This window comes from Ammospiza caudacuta, chromosome 20, assembly GCF_027887145.1.
Source record: "Ammospiza caudacuta isolate bAmmCau1 chromosome 20, bAmmCau1.pri, whole genome shotgun sequence".
In the NCBI taxonomy this organism is placed as follows: Eukaryota; Metazoa; Chordata; class Aves; order Passeriformes; family Passerellidae; genus Ammospiza; species Ammospiza caudacuta.
Window position 1 is genome coordinate 11928927 of NC_080612.1, and position 27566 is coordinate 11956492.

Sequence of the window (27566 nt, forward strand, 5' to 3'; positions counted from 1 at the left end):
TTTTACCACAATACAAAACAAAATCCAAACCTAAAATAGCCCCCCGTATTTATGCTCCTGTATAGGCTGAGAGTTGTGATTTTAAAGAAGAAAGAGCTGTGTATCTGTTACCTGCCAACACCACCTCATTTCAGTTCCTCTCCCCCTGCAATGTTCTATTTTACTGCAGTTTAAAAACCAGGCAGCTCTCAACACAAATAGGAACAGGATGTTCTTCCACAGTGCAGAGCCAGAGGAAAACACGGAGCTGGTGCTGGCAGAGCTCCCCATCCCTGCTGTAGAGTCCTGACTCTGACACCTCTCAAAGAAGAGAAAACACCAACATTCAGACAAGTCAAACTTTGCCATGAACAATAAGCAGTGACACAGCTACCCCACGGGTGCAGAGCAAGGAGCCCAGGGCTGCTCTAATGGAGGCAGGAAAGGAAGGCTCTGAAGTCATCACAGTTTCACTAAGACAGCTTAAAATTCGAGCTTTAATTGAAATGGAAAGAAACATTCCAAAAGGATATATTTTTTATAGATCTGAGTTACCCAATTTAGTTTTCCTTGGATGTTACTGCAAACATGAACATTAAATCAAAGCATCGACTAGGAGAGAACTCCAAGAAAGGATATAACCATTCCCTAGCACAGGGGATTGGGCTAAAGGCTGCTGTAGGCCACTGTCCAAATGTGTGATGCCCTGGCACGTCAGCTCACAGGATGTGAGCACATCCTTGAATCACCTGAAGCAGCTTCTGAGGACTGACTACATCAACAATTTCTGGCAAGTATCTTCTCTGCCAGCAATAAATCCCAGCTCAATCCATATCTAAAATGATACACATTAGAGGGCATGTCTTTAAGAGCATTAAGTCAGCTTAAATTATTTGAGCAAAATTTTAAATACGTAATAGAAATCTAAAAAGGAGCAACAAAAAAAATTGAGAGAGAACACCACTGCAAGAGTAATGCCAAGTTGTTACTTTTTTTTTTTTTAACAGATCTGTACAGCAACATAGCAAAGGATGCAGCGATCACAATTTCAACCAGACAGCAACCTAAGGGGACACTAATCCTCATACAGCAGAGCTGAAACACTCCCAACATTCAGATGCTCCAAATAATTTGGCTACCCTAATGAGCTCCATACCAGTTCTACCTATATAGGACATTTTGGTGTGAAAAAGTTTCTGTAAAGTTCCCTTTGTTTCCAGTGTTTTTCTTGTACAAAATATTACAATGATTTTTTAATATATATTTACAGACTTGCACGGCTAGAAAAATATAAACTACAATTGGGCTTGGCAAGCAGTTTCTTTTCTTTAAATACATGACATTTCAGAGCAAAAATTGTAGTGGTAACATCCTGCACTCCAAGCCCCTGCAGGGAGAGCAGATCAAGCCTAAAATCCATGATTGCAGTGAGACACAGGAACACAACTCCTCCACCTCCTGGCGCAAGGAAGACACAAGATGGATGTTGTTTGTGCAGGTTACTGGCACAATACAGAAAAATCCATAACCGAACATTAAATTCCTTAATAACATTCATTAATTTCATAGGCAGGGCCTGTTAAAAAGAGGACAACCGATGTAACTTTTGGGAAAAGCAGACACCGAGTTCGTGGGGCACGACACAGCCGGAACCAAAGTGCGGTTACCGTTCTGGGGGCTTTGCCTCCTGCCACCCCCAAGGCTTTGACATCTTTTGCATTTAAAATTTGAGCAGAGGCCAGGGAGGACTTTTTGCTTTAAAGCTACAGTATCTGTCATTATGGCTTTGAACACCCCCTTCCAGGAGATGAGGTATCTGTTCTAGTGAAATGGTAACAGTTGAGCAAAACGTGTTTCAATGGACCACAAAACTCCGCAGGCAGGTGTGAGCGGGTCTCCTCGGGGGAAGTTGCCAAACCGAATTGTAACAGTGCAAAACAAGATTTTTTGTCTTTTGTTTTTTCTCTGCAGAAAGAGTAGTCAAGGCATCTAGGACATTGCTAGTAGTCGAGCCACCGAGCAAACCCTCTTTCCACCAGAGTCCTGTTTATTGACACCACCTAAAGGGAGGGGGAAAAAACCCAAAGAGTAGATAAGTGAACAAGCCACAGCAACAAACAGTGGTTCTGAAAATTCCTAATCAACAATAAAAGGTTTATGATTAAAGAGTCTTCAGCATATACCCACCTCATCTCCCAACAAGTTCCACAGCTGTATCAGTGGCAGCCCTGTGACACTGTCATAATTTGTGACCTGGAAACACAGAAAAACATGAGTGTGCAGCAATTCTGGTGCCAAGTCCCTCACATGGACAGCCACAGCTACTACCAGAAGCACTTCAGAAGAGGTGAGCACTTCTGGACTGCAAGCAGGTGCTGCCTGCAAGTCTCTGGGACGTCACCAGACGTCCCAGGGCTGCCTCTGGCCAGCTGCAGCCAGATCCCACATGTCCATGGTGTAAAACCAGGGAGGACTGGCAAAGCAGTGCACACCCAGGGGACCCCAGACTTGCTGGACACCGGGCCCTGCTGTGCTCTGTAACCATATCCAGGTTCCCTTCCCCCTGCCTGCATCACAAACAAGAGGGAACACTCATCCCCTCCAGTTCCAGGCAGTGCTGATGGGAGTTCCCAGCCCCAGCACTTCCCAGGAGCCAGGCTCTGGCTTTGGGGTTTATGTAACACACAGTGCAGGGCAGAGGACACCAGCAGTGCCACCAGCAGCAAGGCTTCTCCAGACAGGGGCTGTACCTGTGCCACGAGGACAGCACCTCTGGTCATCTCACTGACAGCAGCGTCGGCTTCCGGGGAAAAGTGATCCTCATCTGTGGGAAAAGCAGAGCAGAGCAAACACATGAGGTCCTGCACAGACTTTCCAGGCCAGAAAGGACTACTGAGCTAATGTTCTCTGTCCTCCTAGAGACAGAGATCCCTCACAGCCAGCTGATCCCATCCCTGGGGCTGTTGATTCTGCAGGGAAAGGAAAGGATGAAGAGCTTCCTACAGCCACCAGCCACAATCATGTAAACAAGTAGCTGATGAATCAGGAGGCTTTAAAGACAGCAAAGTACATATCTGCAGTACCTTGGAGCTGCCATTGTCATTTTGATCCTCAATAAACCAAGCTCAGGTCCCTCAGGGCTTTGCTGACCCCTGGCACTGGGAACCCGAAGTGTCTGTACCACAGGTGCCCAGCACCTGAGCAGACCCAAGGACAAAAAAAGCAAACCAAAGTGTTTCCAGGCAGTGACTGACATTCTCCCAGTGCTTGCAGGCTTGGAGTTTGAACACAGAACTCTACAAATCAGTCATTTCGGGAGGAAAATGCCAGGTATCTGTGTGCAGATTAAAAACTAAGTTTGCCTTTACAGCAGCTCTGTGACAGAAGAATTAGAGCAGTTACAGCTACTGCACCTACACCCTGCCAGTCCTGCCAACTTGCTGCTTAGGACAGTAATTCATTGTCTCCTCCAAGCAGGGAAAAGCTTGAACATTTATTATCTTTCCCCTGGATTCTGACAGGTTATGCCATGCTAGCACATTTAGAAGAATACAATACAATTTTTCCAGTCGTTCCTCTTGTCACATCAGAGGCTGCACTGGCAATAGAAGGTGGAAGGTTTAGACAGAATCATGGCTTGGACACATCTGGCATCCATGGAAACCTGCAGGAGAAGGGCCAACAGTACATCAAGAGCTCCATTTACCTGGAAGTGGCACCACATTGTCAAGTAAAACTTCTGCTCCTTGGAAAGGTAGTGTTAAAAAATCAGACCTTAAAGAAAAGAGGATCAGAGTAAGAACAGGGCTTTAAATCACTCCTACATTCTTCAATGTGACATTGATTAATCAAATTGCTCTTACAGGAATTCAGTTTTAAATTAATGACAGTCAAGCCAAAAAAATACAAATCAGACAATTCTCCCAGCAATCTAAGAGCAGCAATAAATTGTCTGATTAACATGCCAAGCTGGATCAGGCTCTAAGCAAAACCCACCTCCACCAGGGAGGCTGTGCTGTCTGTCTCCCAGCTCTGGGGCACAATCAAGTATTTAATGGGCCTGTGTAAGAAACCCCTGATCCAACACAGCTGTCCCAGACAGAGGGGCTGGAGCATAGAGAATCAGGAGCTTATTCCTGGCTCAATCAATTACACTTCAAGGCCTCCTGAAGGCATCCTTTTCTTTTCCTCAGCTTCCACACTGAAGTGGCAGAAGCTGCCATTTCCTCTCCCCTCCCTTCAGAAAAGCCTTGCAGGATCTTGCTGTGCTCCCAAGAACCCACACTCATTGCTGAGCTGAACCTTTCCACCATTTCCCACCTCAGCTGTGAAAAACCTTTAAGAATTCAAACTGTACAGAGTCCTGTGATTAGGATTTGAGGCAGACATGGCCTCAGGTCATGGGAGAGGATCTACAGACCTTATTTGCCTGAGTGTGTCAACCTTCACTTTATCATATCCTCCATAGTCCACGTATTTGAGCTCCACCTCATCGGTCTCCTCGAAGTAGCTGATGACTTGAGCCCGGAGCCATGCCCCATCCAGGCCTGGAGCTGCACAGATAATGCCAACTGCAAAACACCAGAATGCAGAGAAGAAAGGCTCAGGATAAGTGGATTTCCAAAAATCAGCACTTCAGCCATGAGCAGTGCTGCTCATTTATCTATGGAGAACCAACAGCATTTCTTAGGCTGCTTCCATATTTCTGCAACATCCCCCACAGCCCCAGCACACCAGGCCTGCAGCTGACACAAAGGACTGGTGGGTTTTACTCTCAGCTCAGTCTGCCACAACCAAGCTGCCCTGCCCAGGTACCCAGTTCCCTTCCTGTCTCCACACAGGAATACACAACCCCTTTCCATGTAATGCACCCTTCACAGTAGGTGCAGACACGGACACAGTGACACTATGAAGGTGAGGGAGCAGATCCACACTGCCAGCAGAAATACCCCAGATGCCAGGTTGACTGGAAATGAGCTGAGACAGGCTTGATCTTACTTTGAACTTCAACATGCAGCTACGTGGCTTGGGAGGTAATCCAGGGATGAGCAGGGTAAGGGAGAGCAGAGCAACATCAGTACTCTGGCGGCAGCTTAAAGATGAGATGACACGTGAGCTATCACATCCTCATCCACTGGGAACTTCCCACACCTGACTCAGGGACAACAGGTTTGCACAGGAGCCCAGAACTTTCTCAACAGAACAACGTGTGAGCATCCATGACTTGCCTTCTACTGGAGTGGGCAGGGTTGGGATTTCGGGCTGGGAGTAGCAGGCGAACATCTGCTGGTCGAGGCTGCGCAGCACGTGGAACGTGGGGTGCGTGTGCTGCTGCAGGAACATGTGCCCTGCGTCCACCTGGTGTGCCACCACCACCTCCACAGTGACTCCATCGGGGAGGAACAGCTGCCACAGGGAGGAAAAACTGTCGTGAGTGCTGCTGGCAATGCAAGCTCCAGCCCCAGCACTGCCAGAGCCGGGACTCACCCAGGCGGACACGAGCAGGGAGTGAAGCGGCATCGGCATCGGCGGAGGGAGGGTGTAGATGTTGGTGAGACACAGCTCTTTGAACTTCTTGCCAATCAGGCTCAGGACTTTCTCCACTTGCTGAGAGGTCCCTGGAAGACAAGAAACCCATGGGAAGTCTCTAGCATAGGCATGCTGAGGACATCTCCAGTCCTGTCACTTGAAGAAATACAACTGCCAGGATCCTCCTGCACTACCTCAACAGTGTAAGTTTTAAGAGGTTGCCCAGAGGAGTTTTGAAAAGCACTGGACTCAGAAGCCACTAAATCCATTTAAATTCCTTGCTCATCTAATTAAATCCCCCAATAGACCATGAATAGAGACATATTCCACTCACCTTCGATGTGACAGACTTGGGAGTCACGGAAATAAGGTAGTGTTGAGACATAAATCTTGGCACCAGATGCTTGTCTCAGGTAGCTCATAAACCTCCCCTGTTTGCCAATCAAGCGGCCAACCAATTCCTTCAGGAAAGGGACAAGAAAGCAACAGTCAGGAAGGGAAACACAGATCAAACATCTCTGCCCTCTCTGGGTTACACCACCCACATTCTCAGTTCCCCCATTACAGGCAGGATAAACACAAGGCAGTGCTGGACCAGTGCAGAGCTCAGGGGGTCTGGGATGAGCTCAGACCAGTAAGCACAGCTCATTTTGATAATCCCCTGTTCTGAATACCTGTGTACCCTCAAAGCCTCCTGGATGCTTTCAAAGCACTGGACTTCCAGGCTGGATGGAAGATAATGGGGAATAACAAGTTCAACCAGCACCATTTCCCTGGGTGTAGCCCTGGAGTGCTGCATGTTTACAGCTGTGCACTGGCTCCTCACCCCTGTGAGTCCTAACGGGAGCAGAATGCTCCAGTTGTCCTGGACTGGCTGCTGATCTCCCTGGGATGGCACAGAGCCAGCAGCAGACCAAGAGGTGGCTGTGGAGGGCAGGATGCTGAGCAGGCCGGCAGCTGGTTACCTTTGGGACCTCGATTTCCCAGATAACGAAGTCTGGCTTGCTGGATCCTCCTTCCAGCTTCGCGTTCTGGCGAGCCACCGTCTTCCTCATGGCACTGCCACTGTCCACAAAATCCACACTATTTACATCTGAACCTACGAGACAGACACAAGCATTCAGACAGCCCCCAAAACCCACACTTACATTCCCACCCCAAAGAGAAGGGCTGCAGAGTGACCCCAGTGCTACATGTGCCCACTGTGAGGCATGGTAGGGGGCTGCCTTTTGCCCAAATTTGCCCTATATTTGAAGAAACAAGGTGCAAGAGCTGAAGTGCATTTTGCTCCTAAACCATCAGCTGATACCAGGAACATTTCTGCCTGGGAAAGGGACAAACTCCAACAGCCTCCTCCTGACCACATCTCTGATACAGCCAGTGTAACACGACCTTGGTCCTTCCTCCCATTAACAAGCAGAAACATGAAGATCCTCACTTGCTTGCAAGTATTCAGACCATGCAGTGAGACCAAAGAGAAAAATGAACCCAAGAGCTGCTTCACATTTGCCACATCTTAATGGGTAACACAGCACAGAGGCTGAGAAAGGCCAAGGGTGCAGCTGTTGGCATCGGCTTTGTAGGCAAAGGGAAGATTTAAGACTCACAGCCTGGACGTGAAGGTCAGCTGGGTGACCTGTTGTCCAACACTGCCACTTTATCAGCTTTACCCGCTGCATTCCCCTCTCCCCACCTCAGTGTCTCAGTGCCACCAGGCTCCACAACTCCTTCCTGGGCCTTCTTGTCACACCAGCACTCACAACAAGGCAATATCTTCTCCTCCTGGCTTACTCTCACTAGTGAAAACATTCCGTGGGTTCAATCCTTCATTGTTGGCAAACTCAACCCCCATGTCTTGTAACAAGCAGTGTTCCAACTGCTTTGTAGCAATTACTAGAGACATCCCCTGTCATTAAGGGCTGTTGGCACCACAGGGTCCTACAGAGGATTTTAACATCCCTCCCCAAGGTCACACAGGCTAATGTTTGCTCAGACAGCTTTGCATGTACTGTGCCAGGCACACATCATCCAGCATCTACAAGGGAAAAGCAGCACAGACAGATGGGGGAACTCCATGAATATTGCTCCCTGTTGGGATTTCTTGGCATGCACCTGCCCCTCCAAACAAAAAGGCTTCAGGGTAATTGCTCTGCAACCAGTTGATTCTATCAGAATTCATCAGAGCTCTGCTCTGGCTCCTCCAGCAGCACCTCAGAACCTGCCTCACCTTCCTGTCAGCAGCAGTCCACAAACAGGGGTAAGCACCCAGGGGTTCCCAGAGGTCACCAGAAACCACTGGAATGAGGTCTCACACCTGCAAGGTGTTCCCCAGCAATGCGTGTTCACTACATTTTCTGCAGGAGGATTTTGCAGTCCCTTACCTTCTGAGTGATCTCCATCTGTGCCTGGAGCACTGCTACACTCCTGACTCAGGTCTGGCCCATCCTCTTTCAGGATCCCATTGCTGTAGGGCACCGTGCTGCCCTCGGGCAGCCCCGCAGCAGAGGGGGTCTCCCTTGGTACCAAGCTCTGCTCAGCAGACGTGTCTGGGGCTGAGGCTGTGCTCAGTGAGTCCGAGTGCTGCTCTGATGTGACAGACAGCACTGTGCTCTGCAGGGGCTCCTCCACACTCGTCCCACCGCCAGGTGTGTGTGTGCCATACCCAGAGTCCTCCAGGGACAAAGGTGACTTTTCCAGAGAGTTCTCCACACGAGTCCGACCAACTCCTTGGGACTCCCTGCACACGCAGCTCTTCACCTGACAGCCCTCTGTGCTCCCCTGAACAGGGCTGGCCCAACAGCCGTGTGATGAACAACCTGTCACACCCTGACCGTGCTCCCCTGCAGCCACACCCTCATCAGCTGCTGTGGCTCCCTCCACAGGCACCTGAGCAGAGGCAGCAACACTCTCCATTCCCAGAGGAGCCTCAGCCCGGCTGGTCTGGCAGAGCCAAGGGGATGCATCACCTGCAGAACTCGACAGCACTTCCTCAGTTGCTGCCAAAATGACCTTGGAAATTATCTGTATTGCTACCTGCTCAATTTTCTCTACTTCCTTGTCCAAACTCACTCCTCCAATCTTCTCTCTTTCCAACTCATCTCCTTTTGGCTGTGTGTCCTTCTGACACACTGGTACAGTACCAGTGATTGGCTCTGACATCTCTTCTTCTCTGGACTGCTTTGGACAGGTAGACTCCAAACTCCCTGGTAACACACTCACTGCAGAATCCTCGTGACCTGATACTTCAGCTTCATTCAGAAAGGCTTGTGGGGCACCGGCTTCTTTCTCCAATCCCAAGCAACAGGCTGTCACAGAGCCAGTAGCTGACTGCACAATTCCTGGCATCTGCTTTTCCTTAGGGGGCTTAAACAAAGACTCATCCGACTGCTCCGTGTTGCTGGTGTCCTCCGTGACTCCCAAAGACTCCTGTGTCAGGGGTGGCTGCTGGCCTTGGTTTGCCCCCAAGCCTTGCCCCAGTGCCATGTTCTGGTCACACTCTGAGCTCCCAGCCAGCACAGGGAGCGAGGCACGAGCAGGGACACCGCCTCCCTCTCCAGATCCTACTGATTCCAGCTGCTCACTGTCGTCCTTGGGGCTGGGCCCAGCTGCTGTGGCTGGCAGGTCTGGGGGGTCCCGTGAGAGCTCTGGCCCCTCATGAGCTGGGTGCAGGGGAGAGGGCGTTGTCAGCCCCGCAGGCAGCAGGGAGCTGGGGGCTGGCTGCTCCAGGCACTCCTCTTCTGACAACAGAGGCACTCTCCGAGGGACACATGCTTCTGCCTTGGGACGTGCATCACTCTCTGATACTTCCTCCTGCTTCTCCCTTGCAATGGCTATTGCTTGTTTGTTGCAATAGCCCGAGTGCTTTTTTCTCCAGGAATAGATCCACCAGCAGCCAAGAAGCGCCAGCACTCCGGGAATGGCATACGGGACGAAATTGCGGAAGCGTAAAGCCATCTTACAGGGCTTCAGCAGTTACACCTAGGAGAAACACAAATAGCATTAAAATAGTCCCAGGGAAGGTGGCAGGAGGTCCCATAAGTGCCCCGAGGTACTGCTATTAGCATGGTCAGGCTTGTTTTCCAGCTGCTCTAGAAATGCACATCTCTGCTCTACCAGCACTCCACAGAACAAGATCTTTACCCAAGACTAGGGATATCTGGACATGTCTCATCATTATGTTCAATGATTTCACCCCTCCTCACCTCTGCACTTAATTTCCCCTTGCCTCCTCTGCCTCACACCTCCACAGCTCAGTCCTGCCCCCAGGATAGCCTCCAGCACAGCAGGTTCCTTCAGCACCAGGCTGGGCTCCCAGCCCAGGGGACCACAGCATTCCATGGCAGGGGCTTGGCACACAGCAGGGCTTCCCAGCTCTCCCTTGAAAGGCAGCACCCCATTCCCGAGGGCTCTGGACTCTGACAACATGCACTCCTATAAAGCCTTAGGAACGCAGCTCCGAAGTTTATTCTACATCCAAACTCACTACACTGACAGCTGCCACTCCCCTGACTTGAAAGCTGACAGCTCTCCCTTTTCCTCTGCAAGGCCTGTGACCTCCTTCCCACCTGGACAGCCAGTCATGCTCCTTCACTGGCAAGCCTCATGGGGCAGGGCTGCCATGCCTTCCCTTTTCCTTAAGGAATGTCTGCAACAGGAATGCACAGCTAAACTGTTACCACATCCCAATCAGCCTTGCTGCAAAGCACTTACAGTTTATATTTTCACTGCACAGGAATTAAAGCAAAACACCACGTGTCTGAGGGTGCTTACACAGACAGGCTTTAATCCAAACAGCCCTCAAGACTCTTGCCAGCAAGGAACAAAAATAAAGATTGTTTTCAGGAGATAGCAAAATCTTAGAAATGGGAGCCACCCACTGGAAAAGAGCATTATCTGGCTCCTCTTTAGAAGCATAATATTTCTATGACAAGAGAGGACAACCAAAGCAGTTGGCCCCAGTGAGTCTCAACCAAAAAACCCCTTCTGTTATCAGGACTAACACCCCAGCCACAGCTCCCAGTGCAACACTCCTTCAGGCCACAATCTCCACAGGAAGCTGATGACATTCTAGCTGAGGGACAAAACCATGCCTCCCTCGGGCTCAAACCCAGTGTCAGAGCCTCAGATAATCTCATATTCACCCCAGATTTCTCACCTCCTCCAGCCTCACTCTCCATTCCACAGGAGCATCCACACAACTTCACCCACACTAGCTCAGACTCTGCCTTGCTTCCTGCAGGGCCCAGACACTGAGGCACACAAATGAATGAAAGCATGGCAAAGGCAGGGACTAGAAAATTGCTTGTTCAATCCCAAATTAAAGGTCAGCTGCAGAGACGATTTAAGTTCAGTAATATTCCCAGTACATCACAAATAAGGCATTTATGTTGTTCTACACAGAGACTCGCATGTCCACTGGACATTTGTATCTGATTAAATAAACTAAGTAACTAAGAAGTAACTAAATCCCAGCTGATTGTACGCAGTCAGGGAGCACTGCTGAGGGTGAGCCCTCTGTTAATGGCAACGTCTGGGATCTTAGATTTAAAAACCCAACAAACCTATGCAATACTGTGGCTGTTCTGTGTTTGGAAGCTGGCAAATGGAAAGGGTGAAGCCTCTACATCCCCAAGACAAAAGGTTCCCCTTTATGCTGCCCAGAACAATGGCACATTGTGAGCTGTGAGTGCTCATCTGCTGCGTGCCCAAGTTGTTGTAATTAATGCAGAACTACCCTACAAGCTGTCTCTCAGGCACACTACAAACCCAAATTAAAGTAGTTCACATAAGTCCATTCCCAGCAAGCATTCCCAATTAAACAGACAGCCCTATTATTATCTGATTCCCTACTAAGTTGCACCAACTGTCCAAACCATAGCCCCACGCAGCTCTGCAGCACAGGGAGATGGTTGCAGGATGCCCCAGAGGGACAAGCCTGTCCTGAAGTCTGGCAGACAAAACAGTTCTCTGAGTCATTCTGAACATTATCATCATTTAGGACACAGATCTTCACTCCTCTATGATACCTGGATGAGTGGGGACTGCTGGATTAGCTGATAGCTCCTTGCAATGCTCATTTGATTTCATGTTTTTGATTTCTTATTTAAGCCAGAGTTGCATTGCTACCAGGATCATGTGAAATGGGAATTCCACATCCGGCCATCGGTTAGAGCAGGCTGAAAGGCAGTGGCTGTGCACGGGATGCCAGCAGACATCCCGGAGTGCTGGGTTGGCCGGGAAACAGCTCAACACCAACAAACATCCCCTCACACAGACCTGGCAGGAGCTCTGGCAGATCTTGCCACGCTGGTCACAGCCTGGCTGCACGTGATGCCTGAGGACAGCGGATCAAACTGCCCATCCCAAGGGCTGGGACACTGCTCCTTGTCCACTCCTGCCCCAAAGCCACTGCCCAACCTGTCCCAGAGCAACCAAGCCATCCCCCCACTGTCCGACAGCCAGCTCAGGACTGCAGTGGCAATGGGATCATTTTAACACAGTGGGGGAAGAAAGCCTGAGATTTTCCTGCCAGCAGCAGGACAGAAAATGGCAACTTGTCAAATCACATGCCCTCAAGCAGTGCCAAGAGGGAGGGAGCCTGGCCCAGCAGGGCCTGCACCCTCCTTCTCTGGGCAGAAGGAGCCAGCTGGGAAATGCAGCAGCTCTGGACAGGAGAGGAGCAGCCTGCAGCAGCCAGAGCCCCCAGAAAACACTGCATCTCCAGCACCATTCCCAAGAGGCAGGGCCCCAACAGCCCTGCACCATAAATAGTGCAGAGCTCATGCACTGTATGCGCTCAGCCCAGCACCAGCCACTTCCACTTCCCTCTGGCATGCCGGGAATCTGGCCTAAATGTCACACCTATCATGGGCTGGAGAGCTGCAGCTGGGCCATGAGACTTCTCCAAACTGCTAAATAATTCCCTCTACACATCAGGATGGGATCAATGCACCAAGGGGAGAGGAGGGCTCCGTCAGCTCTCCAAGTCTGTGTCCTGACTTGATTTATGGAAAACTGCTGGTAAAGAACAAGGAGATGAGGACAAGAAAGAATGCACACATTACCTACCTGAGAAAAAAGCCAAGGACAGCCAATTTACTCTACTGGTTTACATTAGGGTCCCAGAGCAGTTCTAAGCCACCTTGCCTCCTGGCCAGGACACAGAGCCCTCAGCACTCACAGCCTTATAAGGTCAGAAATGTTCGCAGCACGAGGTTCCCGGGGACGCCAGATAATTCATTCTCCAGGTCCGAGAGGAGTTCAGCAAGCACTTGCTCAGAATCTCAGGGCTTCCTATGCACAAGGAGGTCTGTTCTGAAGGTGAGCTGGTTCGAGTCTCCACCAGAGAGGCCAGGATGACTCCCAAGTGCCTGAGCCCCCATGCTCTGCAGGGACGTGCCCTCAGCCGGTCCTGGCTCCTCCGCTTCCCTCTGTCCCTGCACTTGAGAGGCTTCCAAACCCTGAAAGCTGTGGAAATCAAGGCTGGAATTAAAGCCTGTCCTAAAGGATCACAGAGCAAATTGGAAATGCAGCTTCAACAGCAAGGCCAGGATGCCTCCTGACAAACCCTGCAGTTAGTGAAGCAGCACTTGGGAAATAAATACTATCTGGGTGAAAGAGAACTGGACAGGCTGGCATGGTTCAGACTAAATGGGACCACGTGGGCTCTTAAATTTTTCCATGCTAAAAATAACTGGTAGCACATGCTCTGCCTTACAGGAGGCATAAGAACGGGAGTTAACAAAAACCTAAGGAACTGGGGGCCCTACTGTTGAGATTAAAATAAGAAAAATTGCTGCACTGAGACAGACGTAAGGACTTACATAACCCACCCTTGGCATGAGGCATATTTTCATCGAAAGCTGAACTGGCACGTGGCACTGCATTATCTAACTGCAGCTCCTTTGTGCTTCACACAAGATGCAGGAGGCAGAACATCCACACCAGAGGGCCCTCCTGCCAGTCCTGCTGCAGCACGTGCTCCCAGCTGTTCCAGCTGCAGAGCACAGGGGGCTTCCTCCCATGCAGGTCAGCAGCAGCCCTGGCCTGAGCTTACAGGAGGGAGCTGTGAAGCTACAGCAGCCTGCCAGCCCTTGCATCACCAGGGTGTCACTGGGCCACCAGATTCCACAGCCTCCCCAGCCCTCTGGGCAGCCAGCCTGGAGTACCCCCACCAAACCCAACAGCACCCAGAGCCAGGAGCTCAGACTGCGTGACTCAGGAGCTACCAACACCCAGAGACAGGCAGGAGCCAGGCCAGCAAGATCTCAAACTGGGTGGCACTTGTTTTAAAAGAAGCCAACAGGGAAGTCTCTCTGTACTTAACTAATTAAAGGCAAGTGCTGTGCAGCAATTTCTGCTTCAAACAGTAGCACTGAAAGACTAGAACAGCAAGAGATTGCCCTTAAGCAACAGCACCTTTCCACAGCCCAGTAAACATGGGCTATGAGCCCAAGGAACAGGCTCCTCTCTGAATAAAACCACCACTGAAGCCACTTCACAACCTTAGAATATTTAGGAACCAGCAGTCTCCTATTTGCAGAAGGATAAACTGCGACTTAAGTAAAAGGCTGAAAAAGCTGGTTGATGTAGAATTAAACTAGTGCTCTGGAACAAGAAACACCATTAACACCAGGCTGTCTTTGAGATAAAAACTGCTTTCAGTATAATCAGCATCAGTGCTGTTCCTACAAGAGCTCAGTCTCCCTCAGCTGGAGCTGCCACACTGATTGTTGGTTCTGTGCTTTCCCCCACTCAGCAGCCCAGCCCTGGCCCAGCACAGCTCCTGCAGCAGCCTTTGCACCAATGCAGGACTCAGAACACTCCTATTTATTTCCACACTCAGAGCTTTACAATAAAAGAATCAGCTGGGCCAACCTGTAGGGTTTTTTAATACATGTTTTGGAAATTAAGAAGCTCACAAGGACACAAACACCAATCCCCAGCAACCCTCAGCATTGCTCTCATGGACTCAGGCAGGGCCTTGGGTGCTCCTGCTCTGCAGGAATGAACAGTTTGTAATTAACATTAATCCTATTAGGTTATTGAGCTCCATACTGCTCTTGATATCTTATTACCTCCCTGCTCCAGTTGTTTCATTATTTATAGTTTCCTCACCCAAGTTGGTGTCTGCCTGTGAATCCTCTACTGCAGAGAGCTTTTTCTCCACTTTCCCAGAAAAGTCTTTCAGATACTTCAGCAAGCACCAGAAACTGCTTCTGTACCACTCTACCTGTACCCCCACAGTACAGGTAAAGCAGCTGTTATTCTCTTTATAACCTATCAACACATTACAAAGATCTGCATCTGGGAAAAGTTTTATCTTTCATTCTCTCTGCATTTTCCCTCAGGTTGGAGAACAGAACAAATTATTTTCCGGAGTTTCAGAATAAACACATACAATAATCAGCCTTTTGTGTTTGCTTCTACGTAAGGAAGTCAATGCAGCCCTTGCTATGGGTAACGCAGAGTAGTGGCCACTACATGCACAGCTTATAAATGAAGATTTAAAAGCAGCCACCTGAGTCAGATGGCTGGCATCTCTATCAATTTCCAGAGAACACAGACTAAACTAACCAAGGGCTTCTCATACACTCTGCACAGGAGACAAAAACAAGCTGGAATTTTCAAGGAGACAGGACGGGGAGGTTTCCAGCAAACACACTGATAGGGCTGCAAGAGCCAGGAGCAGCAGAGACCAAACAGGTCCCCAGGTATCTGGGGAGCAGCAGCAGCTCTGCTCATGGGAGGTTTGCTGGGCACAGCCACGAGACCTTGACAAACAGCTTCCCAAAACAAGAGCTGCCCTGGGCTTAGGCAGAGAGCAAAAAGCACTGCAGTCTGGTTGGCAGCCTCGTGGCCAAGGCTGGGCTGGAGGAGAAACTGCAGAAGCACTCAGAGAGGAAGGGCAGCAATCAGCAAGGAGATGCCCTGTATTCACCTGTGCCGGGAGGGAACAGCAAAGGCTCCACCGAGAGCCACTCATGGGAAGGAGCAGCAAGACACCTGTACGAACAAAGGCTATGAGGAGTGGCACAGCGCACGCCAGCCTCACCACAGAGATCTCCAGAGCTCCCCATTCCCAGGTTCATCTCCAAGCAAAGCTAAGGCCTCTGATACCAGAGGCACATGAAAATCATGAACTTTTGCCAGGAACTGCTGCTATTTATACCCAGAGTCAAAAATCAGCCACAGCACATGGCAAGTTTCTCATCCTCAGTGCCAGGTGGCAGCTGAGGTCAAAAGCAACCCCGACCAGGACAGGTCTGCAGCAGTGATTTGTTTGCTCAAGAATGATTTTAAATGGTCTTTTATGGAATATTCATCTCTGCTAGTACAGGACCCAAAAATCCAGTTAGCTTCCAGCTGACAAAATGCAGGACCAGAATCCACAGAGTGGACAATAAAAAAAATGTACAGTGAACCAGCTGAAGACAGAACACCTGAAAAAGCAGTTTGGGACATGCAAATATCTCCCCTTCTAGCAATCCCCATGAGAAACAACTGCAACAGCTTCAATTTCCAGGAAATATTAAACACCTGAAGAATAAAATAGCTTTTTCTGAATATCTGAGTGTGGCTGCCTGAACTTAATCATCATTTCATGAAGTCTAACCAGCCATTTGCATTAAGAGCTCCACAAAAGCACTGCAGTTAGAAATCAGGATTTAAAAAAGGCTAATCATTAGATCTGAAACATGAAACAATTATAAGTAATTAATGCTGCAATTAATGCTTTTTATTAGCTCTAGATGTTGCTAGGGGCAACTGGGATATCAGCCCCAATCCTATTACAGGCTCCCTGGACGCTAGAAATACCTTAAATCGTTTTTTTACATGAGTTAAGTGCACATGAACAAGGAGATGCACAGATAAGTGGGCTATGTTGCTTTAAAAGCATTATGCTCTTCAGACAACTGCTCCTGCAGAAGTGCACTTGCTCTCCAATCCCCCTGCAGCCAGCCTGCAATGTTTTCAAAGTGAAGAGAGAGTTTCAGCCATCACAAATCCAACTGCTGCTGGCTCTGAGAGCTCTGGCTGCACTCCTGCAGCAAACTCCTGTCACAGTTAACTCCACAGGCAATCTGCACCTTTGGGAACAGACAAATCGTGGTGGATCCGAGCTGCAGGTCCTGTCGCCTCACACCCTCGCAGTGAGGGAATTCCTCTTCCCCCATTTCAGGCGTTGTGGAGTGTCTAGGTTAAAGCCAAGGCTTCGCAGGCGATCCATAATTTCCAGTATTAGGATCTCAAAGCATCTCCAACATTCTTTAAGAAGGAATCTGGTTCCTTGGATGGGTTTCTAAACCAAGGCTGAATAAGGAGAGCACTCCCAAGTACAAAACAGCTGTTAACACACAGCAACGGAGCTCCTGCAGTGCCATCCACACAGACCCTGCAGCCCCAACATATCATTAGCTTCATGTCTGAGAGCAAACAGCCTGTTGCAGAAGATACTGCTACAATTGCAGTGAGAGACTGACCTGCATAAACCCCATGAGAGCTTTTAAAAGTCCTTTAAGAGCTCAATGAAACTTAAGCAGAAGCTGAAGGACTGTCAGGTGAAATCAAGGCATGAATGGATTCCAGTGGATTCCATCCTACTTCACTTACTTGAGAGCTGTCATTTCCTCCGGGTCATTTGCACTGTGCAGCACATGCAAGCACACCAGAACGAGACACAGTGAGGCTGTGCTGCCCTTTTCCAGAATCACAGGCCCTTCACCAGGTGACAGGTACAGCAGGTCAGCAGGTGCCTGCACAGCCCTTCGCCCTTACACAAGCAGCTCATTAAAGAATGAGGAGGTTAATTGACCCGAAGTGGGTCACACAGTGATCCCAGCAGAGGAGCCAGCTCTGTTGAGCTGCTCTGGCCCAGCGCTCCCGAGGAGGGAGAGCCCCGTTCCTGGGTTCCCGGGGAGCCGCGCTGCACTCCCCGCTCCACGTGCTCGGTAGATCATTCACAGCCACAACGTTACACCAGCGCTACACCTTCCGCAGCACCAGCCAATTCCTTTCACTGAGACAAAGTCCACAGGGCCCGATAACGCTTGGCAGGTGCAGCACAACCCCGGCAACACGGGAAGACCCGACTTCTGCCATCCCACAGCCCCTGGCCTTGCCCAACAGGTGGGCTGCAGCCCAACGCAGCTTTTGGTGCCATTTCCTGCTGCTATGGATAACATCCACGAAGAGGACGCCCTTGCTGGGATCCCTGTCCATTCTGCGGTCACTGCCTCACAGAATTACTGGACTGCAGTAAAGAACTCGGCCAGGCACAGATCAAGTTGCCCATTTCTGGAGCAGGAGTTACTTAGATCTCCCTTGCTTCAATTAAGGGGAAGAAGAAAAAGAGAGAGCAAACAACGATTCTCCCAGGAAAGCGAGACTACAAACATCGCTTCCTCAGTAGCAATATAATTTAATTCCTCTGCTCCCACCTGTATTCCATGCTGGCTTACGGAACAAAAGGAGTCACTACAGCACATCAGAAGTTTTGCAAATAACACTTTTTACGGCCATTACCATAACACAGGCAAGGCTCGCCAGACCAGACAGCACAAGATGCCTTAATCTTCACCGCGACTCCGCCCCGGCCGCGCCACCGCCGGCCCTCACGGCGGGCGGGCAGCCCCGGCCGCAGCGCTGCCCTCAGAACGGGCGAACCGCCCCGGCCGCGGCCGCCCGGGACCGCAAGCAGGACACGGAGCGGCCCTGCAGGGCCCGGACCAGCCGCTGCCGCCCCATCCCGGGAGCAGGACACAGAGCTGCTCCGAACGGCCCGGATCCCGGGAGCGGAACACGGAGCTACCCTGAAGGGCCCGGACCGGCCCCTCACCGCCCCATGCCGGGAGCAGGACACCGAGCTACCCCCGCGGGGCCCACACCGGCCGCTCGCTGCCCCGCACCCCGACACACACGGCCCGTGCCCGCTGCGGCACGGCCGGCCCCAGCCCACGGCCGCGGTCACGGCGGGGCCGGAGCGCTGACCTTGGGCGGCGCGGGAGCGCTCCCGCCCCGGCCCGCGCACCGGCACCGAGGCAGGCACGGCCGGGAGCGCGGAGCGGGAGCACCCTCAGCGCGCCCCGCAGCGCCGCCGCTGACAGCCGCGGCCGCGGGCCCCGCCACTCCGGCAGCGGGCGGGCGGCGGCCTAGGGCGGTACTTACGGATGCTCCGGCGCGGCGGCAGAGCCCGGAGCGGTGCCGGGCCCGGTCCGGAGCGGTGCCGGTGCCGCCCCACGTGCCCCGGCCGGGCCGCCCGGCTCGGACATGCAGCGACACCGCCCCGCCCCGCCCCGCCCCTCTCGCGAGAGCGCGGCGCCCCGCGAGACTGCTCCGCGCGCGCGCGCAGCCCCGCCCCGTGGCCTGAGGGAGCGGAGCCGGGATCGGAGCGCGGCCGGGATCGTTCCTGGGGTCGCTGCGGGGCGGGCCCGGCTGGGAAAGCTCCTGGGGCCGAGGCTCGGGGAGAGTCCGGACGCGCCCCCTTCTTCCCCTCCTCCCTCTCCCGCGGTAGTCACAGGACGGGCGTAGACAGGCCCTGTGGGGCCGCCGAGGCCCAGCCCGGCCCACTCCCGCCATGTCCCTCATCCCGGGCCTCCCCCGGCCCCTGCCCTCAAGGGAGTTTGATTCCCACAGCCCTGCGGGTCCCCGCAGCCCCGCTCCCCGCCTGGCCCCGGGGTTTGTGCCGGGTGCCCCGGTCGGGCCTTGGGCACCTCCACAAGTCGCTGGGAATGGCTGCTGTCACTGCTGCTCAAGGCCGCTACAGCACCCTCCGCCTCCCGCCTCTGCGTTCTGCTGGCACCTTCGGGCTCGGCCCCGGAGCCAGAGCACCTCATTGCCTGCTAACACAGCCACACACGCAAACAGGTGAATGTGAGCTTTAGACAGAGTTTTACACAAACGTTTGGCCGGTGGTGACACATTAGTGAGCAAATATTAGCCAGAAGCTACAGCAGTAGATTGGAACTGCAAGGCTGAACTAGATGAGAAATGCAAATCTGTGTTCAGGCAACGTTATTGCTCAGCTGCAGCAGCACCAAGTTGGAATTAATAGAGACTTTCCATGTTATTGTGTAGGACTTGTGACATTTCCTCCCAGGGCTTTTGGCATCCTTGCAGAAGATCCAGTGTGTGTGACTGGTTTCTCTGTCCCAAGGAAGCTCTGAGGTTTTGGGGGGATGCACAGTAGAGCAGCATGGCTGATCAGTGCTGGCACTGCCACGCTCAGTGGGCTGTGTGACAGCTGATTCCAGGACAGCTCTGGACAAGGCACTTGGAGGAGACTGGGAAATATTTGATGTTCTTCAAACCTGCCCGTTTCTTATTGACACGTGCCTGCAGCAGGCGGTGGGTATGTGAGAGTGTAAATGAGTAACTTGGAGAAACCACAGTCATGGGCAGGATTGTCCTTCCTAAATCACTGATTTGTCCAAGTATTTTTCTGTGAAAAGTTCCTGATTTGCCTCTTATCTTCTTGTTCATAGCAGTTGGGAATTAATACTAAATACCCACTTAGAAACTCCAAATTGTGTCACACACGAAGTGGAAAAATCCATCGGTGTTGAGACTTTGCCCTTTTGATGTCCCTAATCTGAGGCTCTCAGAAGTTTTTCCGTTAGGAGTTCCCAACGGACAGGCACCCTTGGCTGTTAGCGTTGGGCAATCCCAGTGTGTGCAGTGCCTGGTGGTCGGGCAGAGGGCTTTGTCAGGGTCACAGCCACAGCCTGTGTCGCACACACAGGGACCAGAACTGCTGGAACCTCCTGCAGCTTCATTCCTCACAGCCCGAGGAGGAGGAGGAGGGCTGGATGAGCAGCTCCTCAGCATTTGCACTGTGTCTTGCTGCACAGCCAGCTCTCCTGGGCAGACCTTGCTCTGCCAGTACCTAACTGGGGGTGGAAGCAGCAGAACAGATATTTCCAGTTTGTCTGAAGGACAGTATGCTCTGAGAAAAAAAACCTAAAATACTATTTAATAGTTCAGGGGGATTTTCTTGAGCATATAGTTACTCCTGGCTATTTATAGCACTGTTATTTAAATATCCCAAAAGATCCTGTCATCAGAGGTTTTTTCATGATTCCTTTGAAGAACAAACCCATACTTATTTGAACAAGTCACATCATGAGAGTTGTTTTTGTACCCTTTCCACCCACACAAGCCTAGGAGTGATTTTCATTTGAGAGCTGGTTAAGCAGAGGAGCCCCAGCAGGAGCCCCTGTTGCGAGGCACAAAAGACTCACACCTGAGAGCTGCAGCTCGGGTAGGGGGACAGGCAGGTCCCCGCTCTGAGAGGGGCCCAGCTGCAGAGCTCTGGCCCTTCGTTCTGTCACACAGGTGGCTCATCCATCACTCAGAGCTGAGTGCAGGTGTTCTGTCCCGGGCCTTAGAGGGGAGGACAGACACACATTTGGTCATAGTGTGACCAAGCAGAATCCAGTCCCACACAAGGACCTAAGGGAACAGGAATCTCACCTGGGACACTGCTGGGGCACCTTCACCAGCAGCTCTGAGCCATCCTGGGCTCAGCCATCAACAGCTTGCTTTTCCTCCTTGTGCAGTTTTCAGCTCCAGAACAGAATCCATTCCCCAAGTGCAAGTAAGTTCTGCATTTTGACTTCATTGTTTTCCTTTGTAAAATATTTCAGCAGCATCAGCTGGGCAGGGATTTTGAAGCTATTTCCTTAGACAGAATTGCCTGATCCAACAGTGCAATTTTCCCCTAAATACAGTTTTTCCAACTGCATACATAACTAAATAAGACTCTCCTTTCATTCCTTCCCTGTGGCTACAGTGTAATTGTGATCTCAAGTAGCAGGGAGGCTCCACTGTCCAAAAGAGGAACTTTAGGAACGTTTTTGACAGCAGTGATTGAGCAGGTGCTGCTCAGGAGCTGGCTCCTGCCTGGATCCCACTCCAGGCCCAACTCAGAACTGAGGAACATTTCCTCTGAAGTAAAGAAAATGAAATGCAACAGTTCACACACTGCTGCTGTTCCACTGGTGCAGCCCAGCTGGCAGCAGCAGCACAACAGGAATCACCTGTCCAGGTGTCTGCAGGTCTGTCTGTTCACCGTGCAGGAACAATAAGATGTCTCAGAAGAAGTCAATGCAGTCACACTTTAATGTGTCTTTACATACTTTTACGATTCACAAAGTCAGAATATAAGTACTTAGACACTTTTAATGGGGAAGTAATGTATCCCCCTAAAAGAAAAATAGATGTGATTAATCATTTGTCAGAGAAGTTGCCTGACAACTGAAACCTCAAGCTTCTAGGCAAAAAAAGCTCAAATAGACAAATTATACTGAATTGTTCTTTAAAGACCAAGCAGCTGTTTTATTACAATATTAAATTTACATTTTAAAAAGAAATATTCTGATTTATTATTCAGTTATGATAATCTTATTAAAGTGACATGAAATTCATGACAATGGGCTTTTTTCTTCCTCAGTCACCACAGGTAATCTCAGATCTGTGCAGGATCCCACACCCAGAGCAGCACCAGTCTGGGAAGACAAACCCCAGACACTCAATTTTAACTGGAATCTGAATTTCCCCAGAAATTTGGGGTGTTGGGCTCTGTAACTGGGCTGGGTGCCTTGGTTCAGCCCCAAAGAACCCTCCCAAACCTGTTCCAACAGAGAGAGGACATCAGTGTCCACCACCTTCACCCTGCAGCCCCGGAATGACCTTCAAACAACTGGGAGCAGGTTGAATTTACATTTTACTTCAAAAAAAAGGGGGAAGTACATACATGAGGGGAGAATGGGGTGAACAATAATTATCTGAAAGCAGGTTTCCACCATTGTGACCCACAGCTCCCAGCAGCCTGGGGCTCTCCAAGCTGGCTTTGTGAGCACGGCCAGGACTGGCATCATGGAAACCCCTGGGAAGCTGAGGCCAATGGAAGCAGTGAGATCATACAGAGGGTGAGTGTGTCGGACACAGCTTCTGCTTTAAATGATGGAATGCACCAGCAGGAGGGAGAGAGTAGTTAACAGTTACTAACACTAGAATAATCAAATTTGTATGTTATACATATACAGCAACTAACTGCTTTACAAAAAAAGCAAAATAATACAATATATTGTCACATGTATTTACAGTGTAGTAAATATACTTTTCTGTCAAATTTTACACAAAACCTATTTACAGGTGAATATACTGCATAAAAAAAAAGGTGGGACCAACACTCTGAGTGACTGTCTGTGGTTTGTTGCATAACAATAGGACGTGCTTTGTGACTTCGGAAAAAATTAACCTTAGAATGAAACAGAAAAAGCCCTAAAACCTACAACCCGGGTCAGGTCAGAGCCAGCCCTGGCATGAGCCAGGGGCTCAGCCCTCAGACTCAGTGAAATGTTCCCTGTCCTGGGAAACCTCATGCATGGGAAAGCAGAAACGTTGGCATCATTACAGGTAGGTTATGCACTATTCAAATACTACTGAGTTATCTTTAAGTCAGGGAAAATACAAACACAAACAGAATGTTAATTGTCCTTACAGTACTGAGCTGTGGTCAGTGTGGGGCAGGGAACGGGCTCTGAGCCAGGGGGTCACACACGCTCCCCGGGAGGGCCTTACATGGTCCACGTGTTCCAATAGGATTTTTCTGAATTGTAAGTTTTCATGTCAGAGCACAGGGACTCTGGGGCTGCAGCTCCAGCCCTGCAGCAGAGCCTGGAGCAGCAGAGCCTGGAGCAGCAGGCACTGCCAGGGGCCCGCGGGCTGCCCGGAGCGTGGGGCACTGGGGACCCTGGGATGGGGCTCCCTGTCAGGTCAGGGCTCACACCCACACTGTCACCAGCAACAACCTGCTGCTCACCAGAGAACAGAGCAGCAGGTGGAGAAAGGATGGAGCAGCCCGGGATGGGAGCAGAGCTCCCAGGGATGGGATGGGATGGGATGGGATGGAGAGTGCTCAAACAGGCAAAGAACAAAGGAAGGAGGATGTGAGAAAGAAAAAGAGGCAAATCCCAGCAGTGGCTGCTGGAGGGAGCAGGAGAGCGATGTACTGACAGTAAGGCACTCAACAACTAATTACTGATGGGAGTTTAATCATTACCCAAAGGCCATGGTTCCCTGGGAGCCGAGCACAAGCTTCCCAAGCACCAGTACTAGGAGACAACGTTCCTGTCTATCAGGGCCCCCGATCCCAAATCCAACCTTGGCCAGCAGCAGTCCTTACACCCCAATTCACCCATTACCTGACACAGGTGTCTGATACCTCTGCCAGAGTCCAGGCCCTCTCACTGAACCTCTCACACAGGGAAAACTCCAACCAACTCCTTCCAGGAAAGAGGAAATTCAGTTTTGTTCACTGACTTTAGGAAGAGACCATTTTTTCCAGCTGGGACTGAGAGGCTGGAGTAGTTCTCACAGGGAAGGTGACTTTGATCCCTGTCCCCTCTGCTGCCACATCTCTGTGCTGCAGAGAACACAGCAGTTCTGATGGAGGGACACTTCTGACATGGGCGATGCACAACAGTGAAGGGCTTGCTCTCTGCCCAAACAAAGTCAGTCAGGCAGTTCCTCTGGAATTACTGTTCCTGTTTGCAGGAGACCTGCTCATATGAGAAACAACTGAAAACAGCACACCACCTTTACAAGAGGTTGTTTTCCTCCTACATACAAATCCTCAGGCTTCTACAATTCCTTGTCCTCAGCAAAACGGGAAGGGCTGAAACCAGCTCGACTGGGCACAACCCAGTGCAAACCCCAGTGACACCAGGGGTGGCTCCTCACAATCCGAGTTGTGAGATGACAATGGTTTCTAACCTGGCGACCCCAAACCCAAGGCTTGAGCCCCTGCTCTGTCCCTGAGCCCAGCTCAGCCTCGTGGCCCTGCTTAGACCCCACTCTGTGTCACCAGTGACCACGTTCCTGCCCTGGCGCCTGCATCACCCGAGTGAGGGATTTGGTTAATTGCACCAGTTCACCTTTCTAGCCTGTTTATTCCATGACTTGTAATTCTAAGTTTTCCTCTTGTTTTGGCAAACTACTTGCATATGAAGTTTGTGTTCATAGTTTTTCCAGGACTGTAAACAAATTAAAGAAATTGTTATTTTATGAATCAATACAATAAAGGTATTTTTATTTACATAAATGTTACATTGTTACTGTGTGGATACATGGGAATTATGTGCTATAGCAATAAGTTGGAACCATGAATTGTACCATTCTCTAATAATTTAGCTGTGGAGTTTGATTTACTGAAAGCCACTAACGATTGCACTGGAGGACTGGCTTTTACCTAATGGATATACTTTTTTTTCCTTTAAAGCCATCGAAGGATTGTTAACTCCTACCCCAGCAGAGGGATGTGAAACCGGGCAGCGGATCTGTTTCTGAGCAGAAGCCGTGTGAGCCCCAGGGACACAGCCCCTGCCTGGACTCCAGCCCGCGGGGCACCGGCACCCGCAGCGGGACCAGCCCCGGCAGGGGGCACCGCTGGCACCGGGCACCGCCGGCACCGGGCACCGGCTCCTGCCCCGCCAGCCGGCGGCTCCCGACCGCCACCGCAGCCTCAGGTTTGTGTGAGCCCCGCAGGAGCCCTGAACCCGCCCGGGAGGGGACTGCGCCTCCGCCACCACACCTCCCTGGGACTGGACACAGTGTCAGTTAATTTAAATTCATGTACCTTGAGCGGACGTGGCTGCTTCTGTCCCTGCTCGGGCAGCACAGGGGCAGCTTTGCCACACACTATCCCCCAGAGCCGGGTATGAATCCATCCCATTTTCTTTCCCTCCATTCCCCACTGGATATTCTGCCAGGAGCTCTTGAAGGTGCACATTATTAGGAAGGGCAGAACTAAAGCAGGTGCTACAATGACAGCTCGAGGCTCAGTTCCCAGGGATTTTCCCCCGTACAACTTCCTCAGGGAAGATAAAGTACAGCCAAAAAAGAAAAAAAAAAAAGCTTTGGGAAAAAAGCCAGTTTGTCCAGTCTGGTCCATGTACAGTCCAAGTGTGTGAAGCTTGGTCTGGGGAATGAGGGACTCCTGCAGCCTCCTTTTCCTCTCCCCTTTATTGCTAATTACCTGAAATTTAACCTAATCCACCACTTCTGTTAAGCTCCTTGTACTGCAGCTATCATGAACTTCTTCTCAGTGTGGTAAAAAAAAAAAGTACACAGCTAAAATCTTATAGTTTGGATTAAAACCAGGGTTAGAGAAACTTCCCTGGCTCAGGAAGCCACTATTACCTTGAGGCGTGCAAACGGGGTTAAGGATCAACACTTCCCTTAGCAGGAACACCTGAGGCCAGAGCAGACATGGCAGGGCTGGGGAATGGCTTTGGACTGGAACAGGACGCGGCTCTGCAGCGCTACCGAACTCCAGCCTGGCGTGGGGCACAGGCGTGGCTCTGAACACGGCTGGAGCCCGGCAGGGGGATGAAGGAAGGCGTTAACTCAGGCAGTGGGTCAGGAGTTGATCATCTGGCAACGCGGCTGGATGGGAACTGTACAGGTCAAGTGCAGCATCACACCCGGTGGAGGGCCCTTCGCGAGGGGCCGCGCGTCAGTCAGGTCCGAAAATAAAAAAATAAAATTAAAAAGCGACAATCACACGATCTTTTTGATGCTGTGACGCTTGAAGCTGCCGGCGCTTCGCTGCTTCTGCACTTGGCTGGCGGAGCCGTGGCGCATCCTCCCGCTGTTGGCGTGGCCGGCGGTGGGCGAGAGCTCCACGTTCTCCTTGTCGATCCCTGCGGAGACACGAGCGCCGCGCTGAGCCCGCCGCCGGCAGCCCCGGGCCGTGGGGATCCCGGAGGGGCCGCTCCCCCTGAAGGCCCGACCCCGCCGAGCTCCGCCCGCCTCCCCCGGGACGAGTTTAAAAAGAACCAAATACGATTTGTGACAGGGAAGGGCTGCAGAGCCGCTCGCTCCTGCCCTCCAGCCTGTGGGGCCGGCAGAGGGCAAAGGGAGAGTAAAACCAAGAAAACTTGGCTGTCTGGCTGGAAACAAGTCTGCTTAAGTGAAGGAAGGAGGAAAACACAAACCACCAAACTGACTCTTAATGAGTAAAGAAACGAATCTTAATGAGTAAAGAAACAGTTTCCTAAGGAGGGTCTTGAAAGGACACAGGCACAGAGAAACTGAGGCTGGGTCTCCTCATGAAAACTGTGCTGAGTTCAGCCCCACCGGTGGCAGGAAGACTTGTGGGGCTCAGGATGAGAATGGCACCAGACAGGTTTGTGCCTACAAACTTAGACCCTTCTGAGAAGCTTTGCATGTCCTCTGCAGGATCTTGTCCTTCAGAGCAAAACTCTGTTATGCTTTGCTAAAAGTCTCCCATCAAACAAACCTCAAAACTGAAGTGCTTTAGTGAAAAGCCCACACTGACACAACAGCACCACCCAATGCCAGCGTTAGAGCCCTCAGCTGGCAGTGGCTTTGGGCACTGTCACTGCACACCCAACAGCCCAGGACTGGCTCAGTGCAGCCCTGCTCCTGAGCAATTGCTGCTCTTGAGACTGTGCTGTGAGTTAACCCCTGCAGCAGCCTCTCCATGCAGCTGCCACACTGAGTCTGTCTGGGGAGTGCTCACCAACACCTCAGCAATGAAGAGCACGATGGGTGGTTTTATGCAAGAGGATACAACTACAATCAGCAGCAAAAAATAGGATGTCTGACCGCAAATAGAAAGGTTAGAACAAAGCTCTGTTATTGTAAGTGACATATTCACAATTATGTGCAAGAAATTAATTGGTGTTGGCATTAGTGAGAACAAAGAACACCTTCCACACTCAGCACGGGGACAATGTGAGGGCTCCAGCCAGAGCCTGCACCTTCCTTTCCTGGTGTGGGTGGCAGCACAAAACTCCCAAACTATGCTGAGGACAGGGACAATCCACGGGCACGAGCAAAAAACCCTCTTCTGCAGCTTTCTCTTACTTCTCCACACAAAGCAGAAATGCAGAAGCATGCAGCTCCTGATTTACTGCCCCACTGTCTGCTGCAGTTTAGTCCAAACTCGTGTCTGTTTGCACGTGTGTCCCTGCAGTCAGAGCTGAGTCCTGGCCAACATAAGGAGCTCACACCAAACAGTTCATTTCAGC

The 27566-nt window shown here is 51.0% G+C and overlaps 2 protein-coding genes across 4 annotated transcripts in view; both read right to left on the reverse strand.

The window, feature by feature from the left end:
* Nucleotides 1-953: 953 nt before the first annotated feature.
* On the reverse strand, nt 954-18814 carry AKAP1 (A-kinase anchoring protein 1). 2 transcript variants are annotated; one of them, XM_058817635.1, is made up of 12 exons: nt 18676-18790; nt 12577-12975; nt 7890-9486; nt 6474-6607; nt 5843-5969; nt 5467-5597; nt 5208-5385; nt 4400-4550; nt 3686-3753; nt 2730-2803; nt 2167-2232; nt 954-2039 (listed from the first exon to the last, which is right to left on the reverse strand). In XM_058817635.1, exons 3-12 carry the CDS (start codon nt 9460-9462, stop codon nt 1980-1982), a joined length of 2562 nt encoding a protein of 853 aa, XP_058673618.1. In that variant the 5' UTR covers nt 9463-9486; nt 12577-12975; nt 18676-18790; the 3' UTR covers nt 954-1979. The 2 variants fall into 2 exon arrangements, with proteins under 2 accessions (XP_058673618.1, XP_058673619.1); XM_058817636.1 differs by lacking the exon at nt 12577-12975 and having other exon boundaries at nt 18676-18814.
* Nucleotides 18815-21609: 2795 nt separating this feature from the next.
* Nucleotides 21610-27566, reverse strand: part of NF1 (neurofibromin 1) — a 72818-nt gene continuing 66861 nt past the window's right edge. For both annotated transcript variants that reach the window (XM_058817975.1, XM_058817974.1), the window contains one exon: nt 21610-26213. In XM_058817975.1, the coding sequence (XP_058673958.1) occupies nt 26071-26213 (143 nt within the window). In that variant the 3' untranslated portion in view covers nt 21610-26070. The remainder of the gene's footprint in view (nt 26214-27566) is intronic.